The 18,444-nt window shown below is 37.7% G+C and overlaps 1 protein-coding gene across 1 annotated transcript in view; it reads right to left on the bottom strand.

Annotated features, from left to right (window-relative positions):
• Nucleotides 1-687: 687 nt before the first annotated feature.
• The window catches only part of LOC107567384 (MAM domain-containing glycosylphosphatidylinositol anchor protein 2-like), a gene marked incomplete at its 5' end in the record, with an annotated part of 84,204 nt that continues 66,447 nt past the window's right edge, over nucleotides 688-18,444 (bottom strand). The window contains 6 exons of the mRNA XM_016253069.1: nucleotides 688-2,327; nucleotides 3,762-3,861; nucleotides 5,653-5,786; nucleotides 8,702-8,863; nucleotides 9,986-10,141; nucleotides 11,821-11,841. Coding sequence (XP_016108555.1) covers nucleotides 2,239-2,327; nucleotides 3,762-3,861; nucleotides 5,653-5,786; nucleotides 8,702-8,863; nucleotides 9,986-10,141; nucleotides 11,821-11,841 — 662 coding nt within the window. The remainder of the gene's footprint in view (nucleotides 2,328-3,761; nucleotides 3,862-5,652; nucleotides 5,787-8,701; nucleotides 8,864-9,985; nucleotides 10,142-11,820; nucleotides 11,842-18,444) is intronic.

Here is an 18,444-nt window from a genome sequence, read left to right as displayed (position 1 = left end):
GTTTAGGTTTTGACAAACTTTAAAGAACGCACATTAAGGGATCATTCCATTGTATCATTTTGCAAACATTATGGGAATGTTACTTTTGGAATGTTCTCGGAATGTTCTGAAACAAGTAGCAACGTTTAAAAAACGTTACACGAACGTCCAACTGAAATGCTGTTCCATGGACAATGTATAAATAACGTTTTAAGAACATTATTAAAGACCAGATAACTCTGAACGAATGTTCTGTTGTTACTGGAGGAACAGCTGTTCATAACGTTGAGAGAACATTCCCTGTTAGCTGGATAATAATCCATAATAAGGCTTCCTCCAGTGAAGAAGTGTTCTGGTGTGAATCAGGAGAGAAATCTGCACAGATCAAGCAGCGTTTAAACAGCTCTAAACACATATGTGGCTGGATGTTGATGTGAGAGACAACAGCAGATGCACTTTTTCACTGGAGGAAGAGTTATTATGGATTATGGACTCTATGTATTTTAGTTAAAAGCGTCTTAATGCTGGATGTGTTTCAGCTTTTGTCTTCTCCAGATGTTAACTGATGGACTGGAGTGCTGTGGATTATAGGAGTAGCTGTTTGGACACTCATTCTGACGGCACCCATTCACTGCAGAGCATCCATTGCTGAGGGACTGATGCAGTGCTACATTTCTACAAACTCATCTACAGTACATCTTGGATGACCTGAGGGTGAGCACATTTTATTTTGAGGTGAACTATTTCTTTAAATGACGTTTGAATATCATTAATCAGCTTGTGATGTTTTTGTATTCCGGGCCAGTAATTTACATCCTATTTTGTTTTTAACCATATGCATGAGCAATGTGCACATTTATTCGAAAGCAGTCCAATGCAAAGTCCATTTTGATTCTTTTTTTAAATTCAATTCTTAGTGAAAGTCAGCTTCCGGCGTCACTTTATTTTCACGCTGGTTTTGCAGGAGGACGGTCACATGTATGATGTTTATAAATGACTGAATCCTAAATGTTGTGCTTCCTTTGACTCGTTCATAAAACATCTCATATAAATCTCAATGAACAGAGCTTCTTTACATATACAAGTTGTACAGTTACCAAACCGGCGTCTTTCTGCCCGTTTTTGATATTTTCAGCAATGCAAGGGAGACGACGAGAAATAAAGACAGTAAAGTCGGAACATTTCAACGTAAATCAGAAGAAACGAGACACAGCTTCTTGTCAAAACATTTTCATATCACGTTTTTTTTTTTTTTACAACACCCTTTTTAAAAAGCGTCCGGTCGAGCGCTCAGGTAGATACCGCCATCGATTTTCACAGTTCGTTTGTAAAAGCTGAGACACATTCTGGATAGAGTAATAAAATATTATTATAGTTATGAATATTTAGTATTTTTCTCTCAGAATGCACATTGTTCGGTATATAAATGACAGAGGCATGATAGCCGGGGATGGAGAGCGTGACATTTGTCCATACATCGTCCTCCAGCAGCCAAACATCGTGTGTTCGCGATTATTCGTATGTGACGCTCGCAGTCGTGCATTCCAGCACTTGAGGGGCGATAGAAATGAGTATAAAATAGCCCATCGCAGATGTTAGAAACATGGACGTTTGTTGTCGATGGCCAGGCTAACGGATCGGTTTTTAACCTGAAGGCACTTCTTTTTTAATGGCAGAAACTCTGTCACTCAGCCGGTGCCGGGAACGACGACAAACCAAGGTTTTCACCGTCACGGATGCCAAAAAACGCAAAGTTCTCCGCTTGAGAACGTGAGCACAGTGTTGAGAAATCAGCCTGCTACTGGAGTCGGGGAATAAAGCGAAACAAGGTTCTGTTTTATTTGCTTTTAAAGCACCGATCCGAACCAAACCCAGAACAAATCAAGAGAAGATCAACCAGAGGATGAGACGTTACTCCAAAGCACCAGAAAAGAACATCTCAAGATGGAAAAAAGGAAGGGGAATGGTGTGTAAAACTCAATGTTCGTTCACGAAACTGCCTTCGCTTGTCTTTCAGGTAAATCCAGATTGCGAAGTATTCGTTGTGCTTTTGACGTCAACGTTCAAATCCTCGGTTGATTCCAGACATCGGAGCATCAGAGAACGTTAATTTATTTAATATTTTAAGCATTAGTTTCTGTTTGTGGTCGTTTCATTCCGCGTGGATCTGTTGTTGTGCCTCCTCTGCGATCCGAAAGCATGAATCTTTGGTGATTAAATATTGAGGGACGCATCTGGAGTCTTTTCTCACGTGGAGCGTCACCTCTGACCGATGATTACGGTAAAAAACAGCGTGACGCTCAGTGGCCATATACTGGAGACGCCACATGCAGCCGCTCCTCTGATCGCTGTGGGAAACACAGAGAAAGAGGTTAGCACTAACCAGATAACCAGATCAAAACTAACCAGCATGATGCCTGGGGCTGTCATGTAGATGTGGGAGTTGCTGTGCAGTTGCACAATCTGAATGGATGTTAGTGTGGTACTATACAGTTGACGGTAGCCATTGGGTTCAATAGTATGGAAAAACTGCTATGGAAGTCAATGGCTAAAGTCAACTGTTTGAATAGCAACATTCTCTAAAATATCTTCTTTTGTGCTCAACAGAAATAGGAAACTCGTATATGTTTGGAGTGACATAAGGGTGAGTAAATGATGAGGGTTTTCATTATTGGGTGAACTGTGCCTTTAAATCTTTCCCCAGCATTAAGGGAATTTTCCAGCTTTCCGTGTTTTCACTGTTTTTTGTACCGATGTGGTTGACAGCTGTTAATGCACAATCACCGTTTTAGATCGACTAACTCTAATAAACTGTATAAGATTTCCATTCGAACCGAAAGCATAAATCTGACTTCTCAGCTACATCAAAAATGATGAAAATTCATATAAAAATAAAAAGTAAAAAATAAATAAATAAAAGAAAATGTAAATATTAGCATTGCACTTTTTTAAGTGTGCTATAAAATAATTGTATTTTTATTTAATACTCACTTTTTATTTCAAATTTTTTCAATTTATTTATTTTTTAAAAGTCCGTTAATACTATTATTTCTATTATTCTTTTATTTTTTATAGTTATATTTAATGGGTGCAGTGTGAGCAGCAAACCAAATCTCCAGACGCTCTCATTAGAACCAGAATGAAAAACTTAAGTTATTCATGCATCAAAATATTATGGGGCCCATGAAAGTTTCGTGGAAATGTAAAAAATTGCTGGCGGTGACTGGCAACTTAAAAAAAAAAAACCGCTGATGGGGAAAGCGTTAACACTTGCTTGACTCAGTAAACAGCATTCAAAAGCGTCTCTCTCTAATGTTTTTCACACACACGGTTGTTCATAAATGTCTGAACTGTATTTCTGTGATTCATAATCATCCTCCAGTGCATATTATTACTGCAGCATTTGATCGTTCTCCACCACGCTTGTATTTACAACACAAACACATCTCACGGTGAGATCGATACGAGACGTCTCTTACAGTCACGCAGCTTTGGATAATAATGGAAAACCTGATGCCTAATAATAATGATGAACACATAGCTTCACGTCACGATTACAGCTGTAGTTTGGCTCCAGAAGGAAGGTTTTTTATGATGTTTCCAGCAGAAGTGGAGCCGCGTTTCGCTCTCACTGCTGCTCTTGTCAATTCCAGCCCATTACCGGGCCTAATTTCCGTCTTTCTCGCTGTTTGTTCTCCTGTAATTACTGAGCTCTCCTGGACAAAATTGTGCTACATGCAATTACGGCTTGGTTACCATGGAGATGCATGCTCGATACATACGATTGGACGGAGGGTCAGGACACTCCCCCTCCTCGAGCGTGACATCATCAATGGCGATGTCCCCCTCGATCCCGGGGCCGCGGATGCCCTCGAATATCACCTGTGTGATGGAAATGGAGCACAAACAAAATAAAGTTAATCTCAAGAGCCTCTTCTGGACTCGACATAAGCTTCTGCAAAATATGAGAGGTTGTGCTATTAGGCTATTTTCAAAATACAGCATGACCTCAAGTGACTTACTGTTTCATATGATGCTTTGTGACTTCATAAAAACATTTAGGACATAAAATGATATATACATATATATATACACATTACATTTACAAAAAAACTATAAATATAACAGTAAGACTTTTTTTGTCTTTGAAAGAGGTCTCTTCTGCTCACCAAGGCTGCATTTATTTGATCAAAAATACAGTAAAACAGTGAAATATTATTGATGTGAATATGTGTTAAACTGTAATGTATTTCTGTGATGCGCAGCTGTATTTTCAGCATCATTACTCCAGTCTTCAGTGTCACATGATCTTCAGAAATCAGTATAATATGCTGATTATTAGAAACATTTCTGATTATTATCAATGTTGAGAACAGTTGTGCTGCACGATATTTTTGTGGAAACTGTGACACATTTTATTCTTCAGGTTTCTTTGATGAACAAAAAGTTCAAAAGAACAGCATTTATTTGAAATATAAATCTTTTGTAACATTATAAATGTCTTTACTGGCACTTTTGATCAATATTAATATTTAATTGATTAATAAAAGTTTTTTTTTGTATCAGCTAGTTGCCAAATCAAAATGTCTCATTATTATTTAATTCAAGTTAACGTACTAAAAGAACTAAAACAAAACAAACTGAAAAAAACCTAAATGAAAAAAAAACTATATATACATTTAAAAAAAACAACTAACAAAGGTTCTAAAACTTTAACTAAAATTAAAATGAAAACAGAATATATAAAAATAAAATCTAATCCAAAATACTAAGTGAAAATATAGTATATCATTGATACTGAAATACCAGGAATCTTTGATGCATAAAAAAGTTCACTAGAACATCATTTATTTGAAATAGAAATCTTTTGTAACATTATAAATGTCTTTACTGTCACTTATCATCAATTTAATGTGTTCTTGTGGCTCGTGATGATACATTCATGTGTAAAGACACAAAACAATCGGTCTGCAAGAAACTGAACAGTATTTATATAGTTTTTTACCTGCAATGTCCGAACTGTCCTGAGCGCGTCCTGAGCATGTTTGCATCTTCTTCTTCAATCAGTGCGTGACACGTCTTCTTCTTCTTCTTGCTTTACGGCGGATCGCAGACTTATAAGTGCATTACCACCCCCTATCGCTCAAATGGACCATTGATACTCCTAATTGAGATTGTAGATAGAGTGTCAAGCAAGAAGAAGACGCGTCACGTGCCGGCTGAAGAAGAAGACGCAAACGTGCTCAGGACAGTTCGGACATTGCAGTAAATCAGAGGTAAAAGACGATATAAATACTGTTCAGTTTCTTGCACAGACCGATCGTTTCGTATCTTTACACATCAATGTATCGTCAAGAGCCACAGGGTTTAATTTGGTTTTGTTTGTGTATGTTTTTTGACTCTCAAAGTCGTGATTCCCATTCACTTCCATTATATGACTGACAGACTGAAACGGTTTGAGTTGAAAATCTCAGTTTGTGTTCTACTGAAGAAACAAAGTCACCTACAACTTGGATGCCCTGGGGGTAAGCAGATAAACATCACATTTTCATTCTTGTGTGAACTATCCCTTTAATGACTAAAACTATCAATTTCCTTCTAAACCTCACAAAAATGCTCTATAAATACTGAATGAATGTGAATGTCTCCGTGTTACACGTGCAGTTCGCTCACCTGGAAGGAGGCAGTAGGATGGATGCTAATTTTGGCTTGTCTCCATCGGTCCCCTTGGTTCCCGCTGAGAGACCAGACTGGACCGGCATCTGAAGTCGACTGACCTTTCTGCTTCACAAATGCATTCAGAGAGCCTGTGGGAAAATACAATCAATTAATTTAACAACTGAACTCCGTCCAACAGAAGAGCTGAAGAGCGCAAGTCAAATTGCAAATCAATCGATTGTACTTGGTTTCTACCTGGTCAAAGCTGTAGGATGGTAAATTAACAATCATGCTTGCTTTGGGTATTTGGGAAAGGTGTGTGGAAATCTGAAGACAATAATCGACTCTCATGAACTGGTCAGTTTTGAGGTCTATTTTGCTTCCATAACATGCCTTGTTTCAGACGTGTGGAAAGAAAACATTTAAATTTCAATTCTAACACATCTTCAAAAGTTTTTCCTCCGCTCCAGCAGCACTTGCATACACCAAAACTTAGAGTTTGATTCCTCTCTATATTCTGAAGATTTTTACTGAGGGGTTTGTTCATATAACATTCACTCTAATTTATATAACATTTTATTCCTAAAAACATGGCGAAATGTTTGTTTTCTGTCTGTTGACAGTATTTTCTGATTTATGGAGTAATAAAAAGAGAAATCGAGAATCAACTCTGGAAAAACATTTAACTCTAAAATATCAACAAAATCAAATACAAATTTTGAACCAATGTTCAGACTAGTGGGGGGAAAAAATAATCAAAAATACACATGTAACTGTTCGTTTTATTATATTTTGATCTATTTGTGTCTGTAGATTTAATTTCCAATCAATAACTTTAAAAGTTTTTCCTCCACTCCAGCAGCACTTACATACACCAAAACTTAGAGTTTTATTTCTGTCTATATTCTGAAGATTTTTACTGAGGGGTTTGTTCATATAACATTCACCTGATATTTTTAACAACATTTTATGTGAAAATGTATTTCTGCCTGTTTGTGGTAGGCTATTTTCTGATTTATGGAGTGATAAAAAAGAGAAATCCAGAATCCCTCTGGATAAACCTTTAACTCTAATATGTCAACAAAATCAGACAAGAATGTTGAACCAATGTTCAGACTAGTGGAAAGAAAACATAAAAAAACACACTGCACGTTATCTATTTGTATCTGAAGATTTCAATAGCAATACATATATTCAAAAGTTTTTTTGTCCACTTCAGCAGCACTTACATACACCAAAACTTACAGTTTTACTCCTATCTATATTCTGAAGGATTTTATAGAGAGGTTTGTTAATTTACCATTTGGTTGATATATTTTTACAATTATATTTCTTAAACAAGGATAAAATGTAGAGTTTTTCTGTCTGTTGACAGTATTTTCTGATTTATGGAGTTATAAAAAGAGAAATCCAGAATCCCCTCTATAAAAACTTTGAACTCTAATATGTCAACACAATCAAAAAAGAATATTAAGTCTAGCTTTATCCAGTGTTCAATTTTATGTTCTGGAAATGTATGCAAATTGTATGCACCTACAGCGTTTTGCCTTAAACAAGACATTACGGTCAGGTTTAGATATCAATCCGCTCAATCTTCCTGAGTGAAACACATGTAAAGAGGAATGAAAGCGTTTCTGCTCATGTTAATGTGAGCGATATCCTCTTATCCTCTTAAATGGACTCCTCTCTCATTATATTCCAGCAGCTGCTCCGCTGGGATAAAACGTCGGATTTAGACATGAATGAGGTGTCGTGGTGCTTCTATACAGCTGTATATTCAACCACATGCACAACAAATATGGCAATCTTTATCTGTGCAGATTCAAAGTGCTCATTAATCTTTAAAACTCTCTTAAGTGGAAGTGGGAAAAAAATCTGTGAATTTAAATATGGCACAATGTGTTCAAAATACTTCAGAGTCAGAATTGTCATTAACTAAAACTATCAAAATTGTTTAAAATGAAACAAAGGTGAAACAAAATAAAACACAAAAATTAAATAAAAAAATACTATAACTTCAATGAAAATCAGTAATGTTACTTTAGCAACTAAGTAAAATAAAATGTTTAAATTACTAAAACTAAATGAATAAATTAATAAAACTAAAATTAAAATAATAAACACCCGGTTTCAAACACAAGACTAAAATGTAAGTCTGAGCTGTTTCAACTGAAAGAAACTTGCACTGACTGATCTTAAAATATATCAGTGTCTTTGTTTTGTCTCTTCTAAATGAACTATGGTCTAATCCTGGTTTAGTCTAAGCCCTGTATGTGAAACCAGGCCAGTGAAAGCTAAATGAAATTATAAAAAAACTAAAACTAATAAAAATGACAAAAGCACATAACAAAACTACTAAAACTCACACTAAAATGAAAATGAAAAAAAAAAGATAAAAAAACAATAATAATGATCATTTGTAACATTGCATTGGCAACTAACTGAAATACGTTTACTAAAACTAAATTACAAAAATTGAAATAACAAACTAAATTAAAGCCAAACAGAGTTAAAAAAAACTCTAAAAAAATGCACAAAGTTCTTAAAACTTGCACTAAAATCAAAATGAAAACGGAATGAAAACCAGTTTAATTAATAATAAAAAAAAAACATTGAAAACTTAAAAATGTGTAATGTTTGCTTTGGCAACCAACTGAAATATAAATTACTAAAATAAACTATTGAAACTACTGAAAACCATGAAAATTGTTTTCAGTTGCTGAAAGCTGAAATAAAATAAAAGACAAAATTAGATAAATGTAAAAAAAAAAAACTTAAACGCAAATTATTAAAGTAACAAGTTTAAATTTCTAAAACTAAATTACTAAAACTGAAATAAAAAATAAAGCTAAATAGAATTATAAAAAACAAAAATGAATATAATCGAATTATAATATAGTTATTATAATTATAAATAAAAAAAACTAACATTCACTTCAAAACATTAATAAATACTATAATAGTACACTGTAGATTTTACTAAACCACTATAGAGGTCAAAGTGTGGTCAATAATTGCAGAAAGTGATCATGTTGATGGGTTTTAGCACGTCTGTGGCTCTTACCGATGTGTTTGCCGTACATGTGGTAGTAGAAGCTGAAGCAGTAAACCGGAGGGCTGGTGATGCTGTAGGGGTTTTTGGGGGCCACATTAAACGTGGGGCTCAGGAGACGCGCCGTGTCGCCGTCTTTACGAGGTCTGGACGTCTCGATGTACATGAAGAAACCTGATAACCACACAAACACAATCATGAGACACACACAGTAATAGAAACTGCTGTAACACGCGTGCTCAGGTGACTAACACTGAAGCAATCTAACTGCACTTTCTTACATATCATATATATATATAGTACACAACATAATAACAACAGTAATGTATATACAACATATGTATATATATATGTGTGTGTGTGTGTGTATATATATATATATATATATATATATATATATATAACTCAAAATAATTTTTGTACTTTTCTTTCTATTATTAATATTATTATTATTGTTATTTGTTAGTATTATTATTGCTATTGTCATCTTTGGCTTCACCATAAGATACAAACACAAACATCAACACAACAAACTAAAAGTATCAAATACATATAAATAAAAAACCCAAGAGCAGTATAAAAGATCTAAAATTTTACTTCAACATACACACCAATATATATTGCATTATTACTATTATTAGATTTTCCCCTAATTGTACTGTTTCTGTTTACAAAAATAAATGGAAATGCAGAAAGAAAATAATTTAGAATTTTTTTTTGAAAATCTGGAATCTGAGGGTGCAAAAAAAATCTAAATATTGAGAAAATCATCTTTAAAGTTGTTCAAATGAAGTTCTTAGCAATGCATATTACTAATCAAACATTAAGTTTTGATATATTTACGGTAGGATATTTACAAAATATCTTCATGGAACATGATCTTTACTTAATATCCTAATGATTTTTGGCATGTGACACTGAAAACTGGAGTAATGATGCTGAAATAGAAAACTGTTATTTTAAATTGCAATAATATTTCACAAAATTATATATATATATATATATATGCGTATATATGAATATGTAATATGTAAAAATATATTTAATATACAATATTTCTAGTTTATTCTGTACAACTACAAAATGGGAATTTAGCCAAAAACTCTGTATATACTAATATTACTACTACATAGTGTATCATATATTAAATATAAATAAATATTTCTAAAATGATTTATATTAATAACTAAAAATATAACAGGTTGAAGATGAAAGAAATGATGAAGATTAGGTAAGAGCTGCTCGGGTGAGAGAGACTGAAACTGATTCTGTCCTAAAGGCCTCAGAAGCTCGTACCCTGTTTGGAGCCGCTGCGGTCCCCGCTGGGCCCCGTGTTGGGCGTGTATTTGGTGTCGCGTGTGGCTGCGCTGTGTCTCGTCCAGTCGAAGTCATCATTCTTGTCCTGAGTGAACATGCAGACGGGATCCTCCTCAAAACTGCAGTGAAACTCTCCTGAGAACAAACAGAAGCAGGCTTAGAGAGATCATCATCATCATCCTCATCGTCATCATCATCATCCTCATCGTCATCATCATCGTCCTCATCATCATCCTCATCATCATCCTCATCATCATCATCCTCATCATCATCATCCTCATCATCATCGTCATCATCATCATCCTCATCATCAACATCCTCATCATCCTCATCATCCTCATCAACATCCTCATCGTCATCATCATCCTCATCGTCATCCTCATCCTCATCGTCATCCTCATCATCATCATCATCGTCATCATCCTCATCATCGTCATCATCATCCTCATCATCATCATCAACATCCTCATCGTCATCCTCATCCTCATCATCATCCTCATCGTCATCGTCATCCTCATCCTCATCCTCATCCTCATCGTCATCCTCATCGTCATCCTCATCATCCTCATCATCATCCTCATCCTCATCATCATCCTCATCATCCTCATCGTCATCCTCCTCATCATCATCCTCCTCATCATCATCAACATCCTCATCCTCCTCATCATCATCCTCATCCTCATCATCAACATCCTCATCGTCATCATCCTCCTCATCGTCATCCTCATCGTCATCCTCCTCATCATCATCCTCATCATCCTCATCATCATCCTCATCGTCCTCATCGTCATCCTCATCGTCATCCTCATCATCATCCTCATCCTCATCATCCTCATCATCAACATCCTCATCATCCTCATCGTCATCCTCATCCTCCTCATCGTCATCCTCATCATCCTCATCATCATCGTCATCCTCATCATCCTCCTCATCCTCCTCATCCTCATCTCACACACTCATGCATTCACACCGCTGCCGGTAGAAAGATTTACAGACGCTCTGATGATCGAATATTTGGTCTTTATTTAAAGGAGCCGCAACGCAAACAAGCATGTTGATCTTGTGCAGACTGATCACAAATAAGTTAACCTCATGAAATATGTGACGCAGACCACAAAACCAGTCTTAAGTGTAAATTTTTTTTCAAAGCTGAATAAATAATCTTTCCATTGATGTATGGTTTGTTAGGATCGGACAATATTTGGCTGAGATACAATATTTGAAAATCTGGAATCTGAGGGTGCAAAAAAATCTAAATATTGAGAAAATCATCTTTAAAGTTGTTCAGATGAAGTTCTTAGCAATGCATATTACTAATCAAACATTAAGTTTTGATATATCCCAGGTTAAAAAAAGTACACTTCCATAATGTACTTAAAGTGCTCTATTGTCACACACTAATTTTGTACTTAATATACTAAAAATGATTCTTTAGTACTTCTTAAGATGAACCTAAGTTCAACTGTGCTATTTTGGGACACCATGAATAAATACTAGAACCCATCTTTCATACACTAGTACACTCAAGTGTACTACAAATAAGTTTTTTAAATACAGAGTGTCTGTTTGAAGTGGCCTGAAAGCATGTGCTGTGTTTGGAAACGAGCGTCGGAGAGATTCCTCGTCATCAGGACTGTCATTAACACACACTGACGAGCTGTGTGAGGATGAATGCTCATCAGCATTAACACAGGCTTCACCCTCACGACTCAAACTAATGCAGGAGATCCTGGAGAAACCAGAGGACACGCTACACTCCTGAAAATACTCAAGAAAGAAAGAAAGCAAGGCAGGAATACTGCATAAATACTCACTCAGATCAGGATTGATGGGAGCTGTGAAGAGAACACATTCATCAGATCAGCAGCTGAGTTACAGTAAACACATCGCACTTCAATTAATAACAGTTATTCATTATTATAATTAACACTTGACCCTAATTTCATTCAATACAATCCACCAAAAAATCACAATGAAAAACTTTAATATTAAAACTTTTCACACATGCAAAAATAAATATTAAATAAGTTACTAAATTGCAGAAATCGCTAGTAAATTTCACAAATAATTACAAAGAAACAGCAAGAAACACACTGAACGAAGCATATCATTTTGAAGTAGAAAGACTGAAATTATATTTGGTTGTAAAACACTCTAATATATATATATATATCTTTTATGTACAATTCTGAAAAATCATGTTTTTAAATATATACTACATATTACTAAATGACTCGTTCCCTACTCAGGGAACCATGGTTACATAAGTAACCTGAGACGATATCTTTTATGTACAATTCTGAAAAATCATGTTTTTAAATATATACTACATATTACTAAATAAATAAATAAACACAAACAAACATGAGAACATGTGGTAATAATAATGGCATTTAATATACATTTATAAACTGAATATTATAGATAGTATTTTTACTGTTTTGCAATATTAAAAGCGGTATTTGCAGTATTTTTCACTATTATATATAATAAACTTGAGATAAAAATTAAAAACAGTATTTTTTTACTATTTTCATGTTTTCACTATTTTAATCTAATTTTAATGTATACGTGTAAAATAATTTATTTTAACATTTAAAAAAAACATTTATTTTATAACAAAAATGAATGATGAATAAAATGTTTTTTTGAACGATTAAAAATTTTTGTAACTTTTTTTAACATTTATTTTTCATATTATTTTCACTATTTTAATTCAAATTTAAACAACAACAAAAAAAATCTTATTTTTAAAAAACATTTATTTGATCATTTTTCACACAGTTTTCTAAAAGATTGTGTTCTTTCCGTCAGTCTGTTAGAGAAAGCTGAGCGAACACTATGACCAAAGCAATCAGCGGCTTTAATGAGTCTGACAGACAAACGAAGCTTCAGCTCTGATCACGAGAAACTACAGACGACATGAAAACCTTCCGCTCAGAACGGAGGAACTGTGATGCAACGTCAAGAAACGCTGATGAAACGAGCCACAGCCGGAGAGAACACAGCAATAAACACGCTTATGAGCGCAGATCCTTACTTTTTACATCACTAATGGGGAAAAACAAACAAACAAATAAACAAACAGGCCAATCAAACATGCTCAAACATGCTAATAAAAATAAAAAAATCCCCTCATACACTGTGCAATGATAAAACAATGTAATTTTATTTTATTTAAAGTCAATAAATATAATAATGATAAAAACTCCAAGGTCTTTAAATATAAATGTTATATTATATACATTTAAATATAAATACAAAAATAGTTTTTTCTTAAAAGGCCATTTTTGTTTATTTAATTTAAAATTAATAATTATAATAAAACATAAATTTAAGTCTTTAAATATAAATACAAGTCTAAATATAAATACAAATTAAATTAATAATAATACATTTGATAAAAAAAACGATCTAAACCTAAGTCCTTATATATATGTTTCTAAAATGCTTTTTTCTGATGTATTGTTTAATTTAATTTAAAATGAACAAGTCTAATAAAAAAAACACTCAGCCTAATTCTTTAAATATAAATGTTTAAGCCTAAATATAAATACATAGATACCAAAGATATTTGTTCCTAATTTTTCTGATTTTGGAAAAGATGAAGTCCTTAAATACATATGTTCATAAAATGCTTTTTTTCTGATGTACTGTTTAATTTAATTTAAAATTAATTAAATTAAAATTAAATTCTTTAACCCTCAATCAACCTTCAGGACAAATTGTGGGCAAAATAATTTTGTTTTGTTTTAAAAAAAATATTTTCCTTAATCTGAGCAGTTCAAGACTTGGCTACTTTTCGTACGTTTGTTGCCTGAACACACACACACACACACACACACAAAGAGGACTCGATTCAACAATGTTAAGTGGTTGAAAAAAATAATCCTTAATTTGACCTTTGTGTCCAAAAATTGGCATCCATAGGAAATGAATGGGAAATACCAAAATTCAAAGCATTTTTATTTGTCCAATAAAAATCAATAAATCCAACACAATTCACATCAAACATACACAGAAATGAAGGTTTGAGCCTATACAACATTCTCAATGTGTTAAACACACTCTCTCACACACACACACACACACACACACTCACACAGACACTCACACTCACACACACACTCACACACACACACACACACTCACACACACATTCACACACACTCACGCACACGCACACGCACTCTCACACTCACACTCACACAAACGCACTCACACACGCACTCAGACACACACTCAGACACACACTCAGACACACTCACACACACACACTCACAAACACACACACGCACACTCACACGCACACTCACACACACGCACTCACACACGCACTCAGACACACACTCACACACACATTCACACACACTCACGCACACGCACACGCACACGCTCACTCACACACACACGCACACTCACACGCACACTCACACACACGCACTCACACACGCACTCAGACACACACTCACACACACATTCACACACACTCACGCACACGCACACGCACACGCTCACTCACACACACACGCACACTCACACGCACACTCACACACACGCACTCACACACGCACTCAGACACACACTCACACACACATTCACACACACTCACGCACACGCACACGCACACGCTCACTCACACACACACGCACACTCACACGCACACTCACACACACGCACTCACACACGCACTCAGACACACACTCACACACACATTCACACACACTCACGCACACGCACACGCACACGCTCACTCACACACACACGCACACTCACACGCACACTCACACACACGCACTCACACACGCACTCAGACACACACTCACACACACATTCACACACACTCACGCACACGCACACGCACACGCTCACTCACACACACACGCACACTCACACGCACACTCACACACACGCACTCACACACGCACTCAGACACACACTCACACACACATTCACACACACTCACGCACACGCACACGCACACGCTCACTCACACACACACGCACACTCACACGCACACTCACACACACGCACTCACACACGCACTCAGACACACACTCACACACACATTCACACACACTCACGCACACGCACACGCACACGCTCACTCACACACACACGCACACTCACACGCACACTCACACACACGCACTCACACACGCACTCAGACACACACTCACACACACATTCACACACACTCACGCACACGCACACGCACACGCTCACTCACACACACACGCACACTCACACGCACACTCACACACACGCACTCACACACGCACTCAGACACACACTCACACACACATTCACACACACTCACGCACACGCACACGCACACGCTCACTCACACACACACGCACACTCACACGCACACTCACACACACGCACTCACACACGCACTCAGACACACACTCACACACACATTCACACACACTCACGCACACGCACACGCACACGCTCACTCACACACACACGCACACTCACACGCACACTCACACACACGCACTCACACACGCACTCAGACACACACTCACACACACATTCACACACACTCACGCACACGCACACGCACACGCTCACTCACACACACACGCACACTCACACGCACACTCACACACACGCACTCACACACGCACTCAGACACACACTCACACACACATTCACACACACTCACGCACACGCACACGCACACGCTCACTCACACACACACGCACACTCACACGCACACTCACACACACGCACTCACACACGCACTCAGACACACACTCACACACACATTCACACACACTCACGCACACGCACACGCACACGCTCACTCACACACACACGCACACTCACACGCACACTCACACACACGCACTCACACACGCACTCAGACACACACTCACACACACATTCACACACACTCACGCACACGCACACGCACACGCTCACTCACACACACACGCACACTCACACGCACACTCACACACACGCACTCACACACGCACTCAGACACACACTCACACACACATTCACACACACTCACGCACACGCACACGCACACGCTCACTCACACACACACGCACACTCACACGCACACTCACACACACGCACTCACACACGCACTCAGACACACACTCACACACACATTCACACACACTCACGCACACGCACACGCACACGCTCACTCACACACACACGCACACTCACACGCACACTCACACACACGCACTCACACACGCACTCAGACACACACTCACACACACATTCACACACACTCACGCACACGCACACGCACACGCTCACTCACACACACACGCACACTCACACGCACACTCACACACACGCACTCACACACGCACTCAGACACACACTCACACACACATTCACACACACTCACGCACACGCACACGCACACGCTCACTCACACACACACGCACACTCACACGCACACTCACACACACGCACTCACACACGCACTCAGACACACACTCACACACACATTCACACACACTCACGCACACGCACACGCACACGCTCACTCACACACACACGCACACTCACACGCACACTCACACACACGCACTCACACACGCACTCAGACACACACTCACACACACATTCACACACACTCACGCACACGCACACGCACACGCTCACTCACACACACACGCACACTCACACGCACACTCACACACACGCACTCACACACGCACTCAGACACACACTCACACACACATTCACACACACTCACGCACACGCACACGCACACGCTCACTCACACACACACGCACACTCACACGCACACTCACACACACGCACTCACACACGCACTCAGACACACACTCACACACACATTCACACACACTCACGCACACGCACACGCACACGCTCACTCACACACACACGCACACTCACACGCACACTCACACACACGCACTCACACACGCACTCAGACACACACTCACACACACATTCACACACACTCACGCACACGCACACGCACACGCTCACTCACACACACACGCACACTCACACGCACACTCACACACACGCACTCACACACGCACTCAGACACACACTCACACACACATTCACACACACTCACGCACACACACGCACACACGCACACACTCACTCACTCACACACGCACACGCACACACACTCACACACTCACTCACACTCACATACACACACACACACACACACACAGAGATGATGTAATTATTAAACAATAAATCATAAAAAATGGCCTTTTAGGACTTTTTCTTGTCGTTGTTTCACTATAAGAATGGAAGCCTGTTTCCCGCTGTCTTTGATAAGTGCAGCCGACCGCTAAAACATCTTTCTTCATTATTATCTGGATCTGAAGGGAGTTTCACAGAATCACAATCAGACGAGCATCACTTCATATGGACAGCTCAAGCATCGACACAAAGGGACGTCAAGAAGGTCGATTAGCAGACGAGAGCAAGCGTTGGTGGTTTTCATAAGCTCTTTAGTGACATAGAGATGAGCATTAGAGGATTATAACCATCAAACCACATTCATCTGAATATTTGTGAACAATCCACAGGACAATAAACGCCGTTCAGGGGAAGGAAGAAGGGTTTCTGAGAAATGATGTGTTTGCTCCCACAGCTGCATCCTCATATCTGTGAAAATCAGCTTTCCTAGAAATCGATGGCTCTTTTGTCTCGCTCTCGTCCAGAATCAGAACAAACTGAAACGGCACATCCTTCGTCTTTGAGACAGAGATGTTCACAAGTCTTTAACTTGGAGTCCGAGTCGAGTCTGAAGTCATTTAATGGCTCGCTAAAAAATATCTCATTCAGAATCCTCATGTATTGAAATCTTCCAATTTACGAAGCTGTTTTATCGGCTATAGACAAAATATATATTCTATGATCTGCTTTGTAAAAAAAAAAAAGCTGTTAAGATGTAAGGTTATTGTACATCCAGCCTGTTATTTATAGGCTATGTTTTAATCCATTACCATGTTCAAAACAGTTTTTCTGTAATGAAATTATATAATAAGAGTCTGATCTACCGCACAAGGAAATATGCAACACAGATATTACAAAACCATACAAATAAAGTATTTCTTTATTTTATAAGTCAGGGGTATTCAATTAAAGTTGCCTCTATATTTTCTTCCAAGCAGAGGTCCGAATGTATTGCATTTTTACATTTAGATACATGCGATGCCATGTGACAGGAAAAAAAATACTGTTTCAGTTCAGTTCTGAAATCTATACTATTTTAATATTTTAGCCTACTTAAAAGAATTATCTAAAAACAATGTAGCGAGAATAATCAAAACGTTCTCATCTTGAGCAGAAAAGAAAGATTACTAGCAATTTCAAAGTTGAAGTTATATCCTAGCCATCTAACAACAATTTTCCCAATTATAATGACATGATTCTTTTGAAATGTTCTTAGCCTGCAGATTAAT

The sequence above is a fragment of the Sinocyclocheilus grahami genome, unplaced genomic scaffold (genome assembly GCF_001515645.1).
Source record: "Sinocyclocheilus grahami isolate Dianchi unplaced genomic scaffold, SAMN03320097.WGS_v1.1 scaffold1154.1, whole genome shotgun sequence".
In the NCBI taxonomy this organism is placed as follows: domain Eukaryota; kingdom Metazoa; phylum Chordata; class Actinopteri; order Cypriniformes; family Cyprinidae; genus Sinocyclocheilus; species Sinocyclocheilus grahami.
Note: the sequence above shows the minus strand (reverse complement) of the source record. Positions and strands in the feature narration are given on the sequence as shown.